This window comes from Schistocerca nitens, chromosome 12 (assembly GCF_023898315.1).
Source record: "Schistocerca nitens isolate TAMUIC-IGC-003100 chromosome 12, iqSchNite1.1, whole genome shotgun sequence".
In the NCBI taxonomy this organism is placed as follows: domain Eukaryota; kingdom Metazoa; phylum Arthropoda; class Insecta; order Orthoptera; family Acrididae; genus Schistocerca; species Schistocerca nitens.
In genome coordinates this window covers 154,997,852-155,011,832 of record NC_064625.1, presented here as the reverse complement: position 1 = coordinate 155,011,832, position 13,981 = coordinate 154,997,852, and the positions used below count along the sequence as shown (strand labels likewise).

At 40.5% G+C, this 13,981-nt stretch overlaps 1 protein-coding gene across 1 annotated transcript in view; it reads right to left on the bottom strand.

The window, feature by feature from the left end:
• The window catches only part of LOC126215376 (intermembrane lipid transfer protein Vps13), a 442,186-nt gene that overhangs the window by 371,146 nt on the left and 57,059 nt on the right, over positions 1-13,981 (bottom strand). The window contains exons 13-14 of the mRNA XM_049942070.1: positions 10,233-10,385; positions 6,751-6,931 (exon numbers count right to left, since the gene is read on the bottom strand). Of these exons, the coding sequence (XP_049798027.1) occupies positions 6,751-6,931; positions 10,233-10,385 (334 nt within the window). The remainder of the gene's footprint in view (positions 1-6,750; positions 6,932-10,232; positions 10,386-13,981) is intronic.

Genomic DNA, 13,981 nt, shown 5'->3' with positions numbered 1-13,981 from the left:
TTCCTCAGTAGCGATTCATGAAAAGAACGCCTCCTTTCCTCTAGAGACTCCCACCCGAGTTCCTGAAGCATTTCCGTAACACTCGCGTGATGATCAAACTTACCAGTAACAAATCTAGCAGCCCACCTCTGAATTGCTTCTATGTCCTCCCTCAATCCGAACTGATAGGGATCCCAAACGCACGAGCAGTACTCGAGAATAGGTCGCATTAGTGTTTTATAAGCAGTCTCCTTTACAGATGAACCACATCTTCCCAAAATTCTACCAATGAACCGAAGACGATTATCCGCCTTCCCCACGACTGCCATTACATGCTTGTCTCACTTCACTTCATATCGCTCTGCAATGTTACGTCCAAATATTTAATCAACGTGACTGTGTCGAGCGCTACACTACTAATGGAGTATTCAAACATTACGGGATTCTTTTTCCTATTCATCTGCATTAATTTACATTTATCTATATTTAGAGTTAGCTGCCATTTTTTACACCAATCACAAATCCTGTCCAAGTCATCTTGTATCCTCCTACAGTCACTCAACGACGACACCTTCCTGTACACCACAGCATCATCAGCAAATAGCCACGCATTGCTATCCACCCTATCCAAAAGATGATACCCTCACCTCCGATGAACACACACTGGGCAACATGACATATGGACTGTCTTTCCAATTGGCTTGTGTTAAGATATAGTTCTAGTCTTGATCCTGTCCACGCTACATATGTTTCAGACAACATGTCAACCCACTTAGTATACGAGACTGTGTAGTAAATGACAGTGTTGTTGCAAAAGAAAGGTTTAAAGCACAGTTGTTTATGACATTCAAATAGCGCAGAAGACAATTAATGCTCTCTTTCAGCACCTAACCAGGCCTCAGGAGTAGTAGTCCTGTTAAGTTGCTAGGAGGCACTGAAAAGCAGGTCCCCCCTCAGCAAATATCATGGAATGTAATCAAAGATAATTTTAACACCAAATATAAGAGGGTTACATATTGCACACAGGAAATTTAACACCGATACCATACCACATTGTGGGTCCATTGCATTCTTTTATAAAAGCTACATAAAACGAGGCAGTAACTGAGGAGACATTGGTACATAGCTTCATCCTGCTGGAAAAAAGCAGGACTGCCTTTGATGTTCCTCAAATTGAGAGTAGAAGCCTGCACTGGCAGCGATTTCAAAGAAAATTCAGCTAATAATTTAACTAACAGAAACCATACACCAAACACCTGGGAACACCACAACCACTTCTCAAATATTGCTTATCAACCTAAGCCCTTTTAGAGTGTAAGAGATCAGACAAGATACGGAAGGCTCAGATAATTGTTCCAAATTTTGTCACCAGCTTGTTCAGTCAGCATGACAGCCTCACACAGATGTTAGACCAAGTTCAGTAACGAATGCCACAAGAGGTGTTGTGTAGCATAAGGCTGTACTGTTAAAACTCTGAAAATCTACATTGTACGAAAACTGAACCAAAATTTCACTTGATCCCACACATATATCAAAAAATAAACATAACAGTAAATTTAGAGATCTCTGATATTTTACAGAAGCTTACCAATGATTGTGCTCACCAAAGTTTCCTTGTAAATAAAAGAAAAGGTGACTAAATAGTTGTGATACACAAGGTACCAACTACAACACAGTATGGATGGGTTGCACAGTGTAAACGTAGAAGCAGAAATAATAGTAAGAAATTCTATTAAAAGCAATTTCAACTTGTTTTGGGCTTAATCCCACCTTCAAACAGTAGCTTATTTTTATACTGAAAATTTCAAGTTTTTCCCTTGTGCAAAGAAAGGAAACTTTTCTCCTAATTAATAAAGGATACTCATTGCAGATCATGCTGATACACAAATAAAATTTCACAACTATGCATTGTGTACAGCTTTTTATTTAAGGGAAAAAATGGATTTTTGCACGTATAAATATCACAAACTGTTAATGAATATTTTTGTGATTTATTTTTCTGTATGAGGCACAATTCAGCAGCACAAATTAACTTTATTAGCTAATTCACTTCCTTTCCTCTGTTTCTAAAAAGCTATTTATCTTCCCACTGTAAATATTTTTCCTATGTAATTTATCCAGGTTTTACAAAATGGTCTTACGATAATTAAATGATATTTTGTAGTAGAATTTTGAATTTAGGAGTGTCCCAGATAACGTACCCCTGAAGCATACATCCGAATCTCAAGCAGCCACTTTCACTCGGGAGGCATTCAAGAATATTTAGTTCAGTCTATCAGTGTTCATTCCAATAAAGTTGCACAAAAATTTGTTACCTCTCCCGCAGTCAAATATTCTCCCTCTACTGCTTGAATATTTAATCTTGAGGGTATCTTCTTGAGTGCACTGTATACTACTTACAAGGATTGAAAAAAATATGGAAACCCCATGAAAAATGCATGCTTGAACATAAAAGTGGATGCTTAACAAGACTACAAGTTCTGCTGTTTCATCTGATGAGAAACAGCACCCGTGCAATATTCTCGATACGATTCAAGTGTCAGTCATGGTCAGAATAACGTTCTGTGTAGTTGTGAGTGCATTACATCAGAGCCACATTACTCTGAAAGTGAACAAAATGTTGATGCTCATTTGGCAAGTGCTTCCGTAATCAAGTGAGCCGAAGTGATTGGTATTTCAAGCAGCACTGCATCAAAGATATACAGGGTGTTACAAAAAGGTGCGGCCAAACTTTCAGGAAACGATCCTCACACAAAAAGAAAAGATGTTATGTGGACATGTGTCCGGAAACACTTAATTTCCATGTTAGAGCTCATTTTAGTTTCGTTAGTATGTACTGTACTGCCTCCATTCACCGCCAGTTGGCCCAATTGAAGGAAGGTAATGTTGACTTCGGTGCTTGTGTTGACATTCAACTCACTGCTCTACAGTACTAGCATCAAGCACATCAGTACGTAGCATCAACAGGTTACTGTTCATCACGAATGTTGTTTTGCAGTCAGTGCAATGTTTACAAATGCGGAGTTGGCAGATGCCCATTTGATGTATGGATTAGCACGGGGCAATAGCCGTGGTGCGGCACGTTTGTATTGAGACAGATTTCCAGAACGAAGGTGTCCAGACAGGAAGACGTTCGAAGCAATTGATCGACATCTTAGGGAGCACGGAAAATTCCAGCCTATGACTCGCGACTGGGGAAGACCTAGAACGACGAGGACACCTGCAATGGACGAGGCAATTCTTCGTGCAGTTGATGATAACCCTGTCAGCGTCAGAGAAGTTGCTGCTGTACAAGGTAAAGTTGACCACGTCACTGTATGGAGAGTGCTACGGGAGAAGCAGTTGTTTCCGTACCATGTACAGCATGTGCAGGCACTATCAGCAGCTGATTGGCCTCCAAGGGTACACTTCTGCCAATGGTTCATCCAACAATGTGTCAATCCTCATTTCAGTGCAAATGTTCTCTTTACGGACGAGGCTTCATTCCAACGTGATCAAATTGTAAATTCTCACAATCACCATGTGTGGGATGACGAGAATCCGCACGCAATTGTGCAATCACGTCATCAACACATTTTGTGAACGTTTGGGCAGGCATTGTTGGTGATGTCTCAATTGGGTCCCATGTTCTTCCACCTACACTCAATGGAGCACGTTATCATGATTTCATATGGGATACTCTACCTGTGCTGCTAGAACATGTGCCTTTACAAGTACGACACAACATGTGGTTCATGCACGATGGAGCTCCCGCACATTTCGGTCGAAGTGTTCGTACGCTTCTCAACAACAGATTCGGTGACCGATGGATTGGTAGAGGCGGACCAATTCCGTGGCCTCCACGCTCTCCTGACCTCAACCCTCTTGACTTTCATTTATAGGGGCATTTGAAAGCTCTTGTCTATGCAACCCCGGTACCAAATGTAGAGACTCTTTGTGCTCGTATTGTGGACGGCTGTGATACAATACGCCATTCTCCAGGGCTGCATCAACGCATCAGGGATTCCATGCGACGGAGGGTGGATGCACGTATCCTCACTAATGGAGGACATTTTGAACATTTCCTGTAACAAAGTGTTTGAAGTCACGCTGGTATGTTCTGTTGCTGTGTGTTTCCAATCCATGATTAATGTGATTTGAAGAGACGTAATAAAATGAGGTCAAACATGGAAAGTAAGCATTTCCGGACACATGTCCACATAACATATTTTCTTTCTGTGTGTGTTAGGAATGTTTCTTGAAAGTTTGGCCATACCTTTTTGTAACACCCTATATACTGTATAGAGGGAAAGAGGATAAACATCATCTGTTAAGTCACAATACGAACAAAAGTGTGGGTTGAATGATCATGACGGATGGTCACTGAAGAGAATTCTGATGAAAAATAAAAAGACGACAGCTGCAATCTGCAGAGCTGAATGTCACACTTACAAACCTTGTCAGCAGCAAAACAACATGAAGGGAATTCCAAAAGTAAGGAACTGCAGGGTGAGCTGTAATTCGCCACCACTCACCAATAATGCAAATAGCCACAGCAGAAAAGCAAGATACCAGAACCATAAAACATGGACTATGGGGCAATGGAAGAATGTCATTTGTATGGATGAGTCTTGTTCCACAATGTTTCGAACTTGTGCAAAAGTTTACAACCCAAGAGTGAAACATGGCAGGGATTTGGTGACATTCAGGCAGCCATATCATGGTATTCCATGGGCCCCATGATTATAAGACTGCATCACTGCCAAGGATTGTGTGACCATTTTGGGTGAACAGGCCCACCTGATGCTACAATATTTGCTCCACAATGGTGATGATGTGTTCCAAGACGACAGAGCCCCTGTTCACACAGCTCGAATTGCCCAGGACTGGTTTTGTGAGCACAGTGATGAATTGTTGCATATCCACGGCCATCACAGATACACGATTTGAATATTACCGAGACTTTGTGGTCTGCTTTGGAGAGAAGGGCACACAATTGCTATCCACCTCTGCCATCATCACCTGACTTGTCACTATTTTACAGGAGGAATGGTGTAAGACAGCTTGAAAATCACAGAGGACTGTATTTATCCATTCTGAGACAACTGGAAGATGTTTTGAATGCCACCAGTTTTCCTACACTGTATTAGGCATGGTCTACAAATGCTAGATTGGAGAATGCTTTTGACAATGTTGACTGGAATACTCTCTTTCAAATAATGAAGGTGGCAGGGGTAAAATACAGGGATCGAAAGGCTATTTACAATTTGTAAAGAAACCAGATGGCAGTTTTAAGAGTCGAGGGGCATGAAAGGGAAGCAGTGGTTGGGAAGGGAATGAGACAGGGTTGTAGCCTCTCCCCGATGTTATTCAATCTGTATATTGAGCAAGCAGTAAAAGAAACAAAAGAAAAATTCACAGTACGAATTAAAATCCATGGAGAAGAAATAAAAACTTTGAGGTTCGCCGATGACATTGTAATTCTGTCAGAGACAGCAAAGGACTTGGAAGAGCAGTTGAACGGAATGGACAGTGTCTTGAAAGAAGGATATCAGATTAACATCAACAAAACTAAAATGAGGATAATGGAATGTAGTCGAATTAAGTCGGATGATGCTGAGGGGATTAGATTAGGAAATGAGACACTTAAAGTAGTAAAGGAGTTTTGCTATTTGGGGAGCAAAATAACTGACGATGGTCGAAGTAGAGAGGATATAAAATGTAGACTGGCAATTAGAAGGAAAGCATTTCTGAAGAAGAGAAATTTGTTAACATCGAGTATAGATTTAAGTGTCAGGAAGTCGTTTCTGAAAGTATTTGTATGGAGTGTAGCAATGTATGGAAGTGAAACATGGACGATAAATAGTTCGGACAGGAGGAGAATAGAAGCTTTCGAAATGTGGTGCTACAGAAGAATGCTGAAGATAAGGTGGGTGGATCACATAACTGATGAGGGGGTATTGAATAGAATTGAGGAAGAGTTTGTGGCACAACTTGACTAGAAGAAGGGATCGGTTGGTAGGACATGTTCTGAGGCATCAAGGGATCACCAGTTTAGTGCTGGAGGGCAGCGTGGAGGATAAAAATCGTAGAGGGTGACCAAGAGATGAATACACTAAGCTGATTCACAAGGATGTAGGCTGCAGTAGTTACTTGGGAATGAAGAAGCTTGCACAGGATAGAGTAGCATGGAGAGCTGCATCAAACCAGTCTTAGGACTGAAGACCACAACAACAACATTAGGCATGGTAATGCGTTTTGTTTTTTTGGTTTCCATATTTTTGTCCACCCCTGTAGGTCTAACATACGACACTAACGCCACTTTTAAGCCCTTTGGAATTTGCCTGGTAACTGAACAGACCATTCCACAGAGCCTACTATGAAAGAACTGCATCTACAAAGAAGGGAACAGAAGCTTCTGAAATTTAGTGTTACAAAAGAAGACTGATGGTCAGATGGGTACCTTGGATAAGTGATTAAGTAAACCAACGAATAGGGAAGATAAGAAGTTAATAGCACAATAGGAGTAAAAGAAAGGATTGTTCGACAGCGCACATCCTGAGGGGTCAAAGATAGTCACTTTCGTGAGGGGGGAAATGTATCTCAATTAAGCAGTTTCAAGTGGATGTAGGATGCAACAGTTATACAGAGATGAAGCTACAGGTACATATTACACTACCATGGAGAGCTGCAACAAAACCTACTTCCAGAGTTAAGACCACAACACCACATCATTGCCGAACAGACAGATTGCTCAATTTATTGTTAACATTAAAGGAAACACTGCTTTACCTGCACGTCCTTCAGCTCTATTTTAAATTTGTCGTAGCTTTGCGAGAGGATGGCCTGCATTATTTCTTCCTCTGCTGTGCCCTGGGAATGCAGCTCTTGAACCGTATGCTTGGATGACGGGTCCCGCGTGATAGACGCCATAGTGAAGCTACCCAGGTCAAGTACCAGCAAGTCTTCGTTTCTATGACAAAGAATTTAGTCAGGCCACATGAACTGTTTCAAGTTTCATAACTGCCAACTAAATAACTCAAATAGTCAATCAATTAAAAAGTAATAAAAGTAATAATTACTTCTCCAATAAACAAACACTAGGATTTTCGCTCAGTACACAGACAGAGAGAGAGAGAGAGAGAGAGAGAGAGAGAGAGAGAGCGCCCCCCCCCCCCCCCCCCCCACACACACACACACACACACACACACACGTGCGCCAAACACCTGGACCGATTTTAACTAAATTTGGCATAGACACACCAGACCTTGTAAGTATCAGTACTGTATGCTTTTAACCTCCTAGCTCCAATAGGAACAAAATTACAGGTAAAAACATGTTTCTTCCAGCCCCTGGCATATTGACTGCCCTGTACGACATTCATGTTGTGTGGTAATTGTATTGGCCTACCAAATCAACCTGCTTTGTGGGGCAGTCTATATGTCAGGGGCAAGAAAAGGCTTTCTGGGCCCCGACATGTTGGCTGTCCTTCACGACAGGCATTTTGTGTTGGAATAGTATGGGCCTGCTTTCTCGGCCCACTTTGCGTAGCAGCCTGTACGTCAGGGGAAAGTAAATGATTTTTCAAACTTGTCACGCGTAGCCTGCCCTGCACGAGGGCTGTGGAAAGGTATTGTTGTGGCAATGGACAACATGTGCCAATGAACATAGCCGAGATGCATAGAGGAGGAAATGAGGTAATAGACAGAGAAGGGAGGAATTGGGGACACATGAGGCAGGTGGAAGTTGAGAAAGAGGTTGAGGTTGAGGTTGAGGAGGAGGAGGAGGAGGAGGAGGAGGAAGAGGATATAGTTAGAAGGCGGGGGACAGGATATGGTCAGTGGGAGTGTGGTAGGATCTGGTTGGAAGGAGGTGCAGGAAGGCATAGCCAGAATAGGGGGTGGAGGAGAAAGACAAAGAGAGGGAGAGAAGAAGATAGGCATTAGAAGTGGGAGAATAAAGTGGACAGGGACGAAGAGGTGGATGCATAGAGGAGGAGCATTCAATACGTGTCGAACACACACGCAGGCAAAGCCCTAATACAGTGCTACAATAAATGGGAACTATTTTCTAAGATTATGCTTTAAAGTTACAATTAATTTTAAATAATTAAGCTGGGGTTCTTGGTGAACCATTGTATATCACATAAACTAAGAAAAACACTTTTTTGCTTTGTCTCACAGAACTTTACTTCCATATAGCCTATGTTTTGGGTTGTAATCCAATTTTCCAGTACACAAATCAGCTCTGTCCATTATCATTGGACTAGAGCCACACTTTACTTCCATTTACAGAGCTGGAGCATAATTTCTCTGCGCTTTTTGATGAAAACTGTTACAAAGTGGGATGTGTCAGTGATATAGGAAGGATTTTACTCTCTTAAGAAAATACAAGGATGTTAAGAGCCGAGGACAAATAAGAGGGAGCAAAAGGACGGAGCAGAGGAAACACGGGGTGTGGCAGTCTATATTCTTACCTGCATGTAGCCATCATACAGGGGGAAGAGGATGGGAGAGGAGGAATTCACCAACATATTGCAAATACCATATTTACTTGAATCTAAGCCGCACTCAAATCTAAGCTGCACCTGAAAAATGAGACTCGAAATAAAGGAAAAAAAAATTTTCCCGAATCTAAGCCGCACCTGAAATTTGAGACTCGAAATTCAAGGGGAGAGAAAAGTTTTAGGCCGCACCTCCAAATCGAAACAAAGTTGGTCCATTGTAATATGAGACACAATTTAGGTCAAATGAATGACGATACAGCTAGAGTAGTTTGGTTCGAGTCATAAGCTTAGCAGTTAAGCTTTACCAGGTAGCCATTGCTATGTGTCAGGCGCTCCGTCCATATTTATGTGCTTCGTGTGGTTTGAATTGATTGCTTATTTTTCTTTGATCTGATAAGTGCCGTTCTCTTTGTTATAGGTGTTTACGTCACTCTTAAGCTGAAAATGCATTACTGTACTGTGTCCTGCATTGTTTGTTGCATTCTGATAATGAGTGTTTACGACTTGTCGCCACTTGCGGCATGGCTTGCTTTTGTGCGCGCTACCACTGCTTACAATTAAAAAAAAAGAGGAATCGTCTTATTAGCGAAACAATGGCAAGAGGCTGCTATTTGTTGTTACTTACACTGATGCTTTCTTTGATAATGATCAACATTAACGAAATAATAGACTGCATATGATAGAAGATGTTCTGAATGAGAGTTTAGCGAAAATTTTTCTCTGTTTGAAAATCTTTGCAGACGCCTCTTTAGTATGTTACATTCTGGGCAGAAATTAGAGTCCTCTTAGATTTAAAAATCTAGTCAATTGCCGTGCTTCATTTCGGACTATCACTTTTAGGCATAAGAATAATACAAATATAAACATGACATGATATGTATATTCTTCTGCGTTTGCTGTTGTCTCTCACTAGTTTCGTAGTTTATTAGGCAGACAGGATTTAAATGAGATAGCAGCAAACATGAATGAATACATGGCAAAATGTTTATATTCGTATTATTCTTATGGTGAAGAGAATACTGCATGTGATTCACAATTCATAAAAGTTCCTATTAGCAACCATCTCTTCTCACAGGTAGGAAAAAATTCAGAACGTAGAGTTGGTCATATTGACAAACATCCCAAACAGTCTTGCCAGTCGGATTTTCGTAGTACATTGAAATGCTGCTACTTTCGAAGATGAACAACACAGAATTTGTATTTACTTCATTGGATAATGTATAAAAATGCAGTGGTCGAAACTCTGGGCGGAGAAAAAAGCTCTTCTTCCACTTTTTTTTTTTAATTTATTTACTGGCGCAAAAGGTTTTGCGCCAATATTTATCTTTGTGTCTGCAAAGCGTGCCTGTGTAGCGCTACATATATTCGACGGCAGAAGTTAGTTGTGGCGGCACCTACGAACATTTTTCAGAACTTCCACTTACTTTGCACTCGATTCTAAGCCGCAGGCGGTTTTTTGGATTACAAAAACCGGAAAAAAAGTGCGGCTTAGATTCAAGTAAATATGGTAAGCATTGACAGGCAGTTCCATTCAGCATGAGATATCATACGAATGTCCTTTACAAATATAACAATAATCAAGAATTACAGGTAATTTTACTGGCTTATTTCTGAGTTAAAGAGGAAATTGAGCACAGAGAGATTCCAATGCCTTTTTTATCTGTGTCTGCTGTCTATGGGCCGAAACACAAAGAAAGCAATTGCTGCTGCTGTTAGTACTGCATTTGTAACATTACTCAACAAGGATGTGGCAGTCGCAACACTCACCCCCTGTATGTACCACTGTAAGGGATGAGAATGTACGATGCCATGAAGTCCACCTTGAGATCGAGAACGGTGTGCTTCTCGATGGCATACTGCAGACCCGTGGCCGACATCTCCTTCAGCTCTGACAGTCGAGACTCGGCTGCAGCCTGCAATCTGGAGGAAAAATGGTAATAAGTTTGTGTTTGGCATCGAGTCTACAATGTGAACTATATTCTAACTTCTGTTTAATTTCACAGCTGACATTCCTCCATTCTGAAAAACATCTTGTACATGTTACAAGCACAATGTTGTGAAACAAAGAGTTATTGTCAAATATTAAGACTCAGTCCTCAGAATATATGCATAAAATTTTTCTATTGCAACCATTCAGTACAGAAATCCATCCACCACAATCTGACAGTACTCTGAGGTAGTCTTCATGCTTATACAGGGGTCATTCAGAAAGTAAAGAACATTTTGTTTCGGCATGTGGCGCATCCCCCCCCCCCCACCACCACCACCACCACCACCACCACCACCACCAACCGACCACTGACCTCGGTACTCATCCGCTTCAGTTTGGCAGCAGCTACGATCCAGTACAGTTACATCTGTTTAGCTATGGGACATTAAAATGTGACTAAACTGACAATCTCGCTAAGTGTGAGGTGTGCAGTGTCATCCGCTTTTTGAACGTACAAAAAGCGCAGCCCACCAAAATTTGCAGACAGACTTGCTTATGGTGCACACTGCTTCACTCGTGTAGACTGTATGGTCTGCAATTTTTTTTTACTACATCATCTAAACTTTTCGCACTAATTAAGGCCACAGAAGCACAGCCTTTTCTGAATGTACTTCTGACAAAAATGTCCATCTTGTGGGTGGAGTCTGAGATCTTTGTTAATGCTGCCTTTTGAGTTCTTGTGGTGATATTTCCATTGAAACTTAAAAACACTAAAACACATATTTTTTTAAATTTCTAACATAGAACCAAATACCTGTTTTCATAGATGTAGCTTTAAAAATGCTTTAGTAGTATTTTAATAATGATTTATTTTCCAAAATAAGTTTTCACCCACTATTTTACTCCTTTAGTGGTTAGATTTCCAAACATGCTGAAACACACATTTTTAATTTCTTACTGAGAAACTAAATACCTACTTCCCCACTTTCACACTTCTAGCTTCAAAACTGCCTTAGTAGCGACTTTTCCAAAAAGCCTTTCATCCCTTATTTCACCCCCTTGGAAGTGGAATTTCGAACAATCCCTTCTAAAATAATGTGTAAAGCATAAGATCCACACCCTCTCCAAATTTCAAGTTTCTATCGTTGGTGGTTTGGGCCAGGAGATGATGAGTCACTGAATCAGTCTGGCTCTATTTATACCCTTTATGGGTTTAATTTCCAAAAACAGTGAAACACTTATGTTTTCATTTCCAAGCAAAAAGCCAAATACCAATTTTCAAAGATACAGCTTTTCAAATGCTTTCATAGTGAATTATTGTCATAAAACATTTCACCCCCCTTAGTGGTCGAATTTCCAAAAACAGTGAAATGCATTTTTTTTTATTTTAATAGAGAAGACCAATAGCAATTTTTGTAGATGTAGCATTAAAATATTTTATTACTTCTTTATCAGTGACTCATTTTTTAAAAATTTTCACCCATTTGGTTAAATTTCCAAAAATGCTGAAACATGCGTTTCTTTATTTCTGACGAGAAATCAAATACCAATTTTTGTAGGTCTAACTTAAAAATTGCCTTAATAGCAAAAACTTTCAAAAACCCTTTCACCCCCATTTCACCACATCAGAGGTGGAATTTTCAAAATTCCCTCTTAAATGTCACCTACAGTATAAGAACAACACCCTGTGCAAATTTCAAATTTCTATCCTTAGTAGTTTGGACTGGGTAATGGAGAGTGAGTGAGTGAGTGAGTGAGTGGGTGAATCAACCAGTCAGTCAGTCGGGATCAACTAAGGTTTACGGTAATGTGATGAAGTAAGCATCAGTTCAGAAGAGGTGTGTCATGCTTAATGGCAAACAGAAGAATTTTCACGACAAATATTGTTCGAGCTGGCCCTCAGTGATGACCGACAGACTCAAAGCAAGGACTGAAATAAAAATGTAAGACGACAGACATTTCACAATTAGTAGACTGCATTCATTTTTCCAGACAGTTCAAGAACTGTGTTGCAAGTGATTGTCGGTGCAGATCTGATCCATAAAAAATGTGTGTGCCAAGTGGGTTTCTTGAATTCTGTTAGACAAACACAAAAACAAATGAATGGCAGTTACATTGACATTTGTCAGTCGCTATGAAAAGGATGGTGATGCATTTTTAAATCACATTGTCACTGGTGATGAGACTTTGATATCTCATTTCACACAAGAAACAAAGTTCCAATCAGTGGAATGGCATCATTTGCAATTGTCAATGAAACCGAAAAAAGCAAAACTAATGTCGAGCACCAGAAAGATTATGGGCACGGTGTTTTGGGATCGGAAGCGTGTCCTGCTCATGAACTACAGGCCTTGAGGTGGGACCATAAATGCAGTGGCCTATTGTCAGCTGCTTCAATGAGTGCGTGGAATGCTAACCAATGCAGTCTCCTCCTTCACAATAATGCACATCCATATGCAACATGATTGACACAAGACTTTCTTCAGCAGTTTCAGTGGGAAATGTTTCAACATTCACCATACAGTCTGGATTTAGCCCCAAGTGATTATCACCTATTCCCCAAAGTGAGAGATTTTTTGAGTGGACAATGCTACAGAAGAGGCGATGAATTTAAAGGAACTGTTAATCAGTGGTTCAACAACTAGGCAGCAACTGAGTATGCTGAAGGCACAGAAAAGCTGGTCAAACGGTATAAAAATTGCCTAAATTCAGTGACTATGTTGAAAAGTGGCTTGGGTATCAAATTGTATGTAAAATACTGTTTTGTTTAATTATATAAACAGAAGTTTCTGTAGAAAAGAACGTTCTTTACTTTCCGAATGACCTTCATACTTCTGTTCGGGGCCAGCGTCTATCTTGGCACAAAAACTGAGGCAATGAGAGCTGGTAAAGTTACTGCAAGAAATACAGAGTAAGCAATTTTATAACTTATGGGTGTGTAGAAATCCCAGTACAATTCATACTAGTAATATTGGGACCACACTGTGCAGATCTCCAGATACAAAGGAGAGAAGCCACGTACTGGCTACTGACAGGGAATGTAGAGAAAAAGCAAGTAATAGACGGAGAGGTACTGCATAGAGGCAATGGACAAGGAATTGGCACAAATATATGTACTTGTCAGACAAAATCGAACAATGGAAAGTCCACATTTATGAGGCTTTGACAGCTAGAAAACAAAGTTTATTGTTAAATGTGCTCGCCTGCTATGACAGTGGGTAAATGTGCACAAGTTGTGGTTGTACGAATGAGCATGTTTGTTTCTCCCCCTTATCTCTGTCTGATAGCTAAAATTCTAAACATCTAGTATTAAAGGTGTGTGGATGCTGTCGTATCCAAATGTTGTTGAGCTAAGTACGGTGAAGCACTTAGGTCCCAAAAAAACGTCGGTTACACTTCATCTCTATGCGTGGACCCTTCTGTAAGGATCCTTTTTTTACTTTTTCCATGGGGTGGGTGTTTGGAGACTGTATTTTTTTTTTTTATTTCATTTTTCATGTAATCAACCCCCAATACACACCACCCTCCCAGCCCTCCGCACAGACATATTCGTTGCACAACAATAATAGTAATGCAATATACTCAG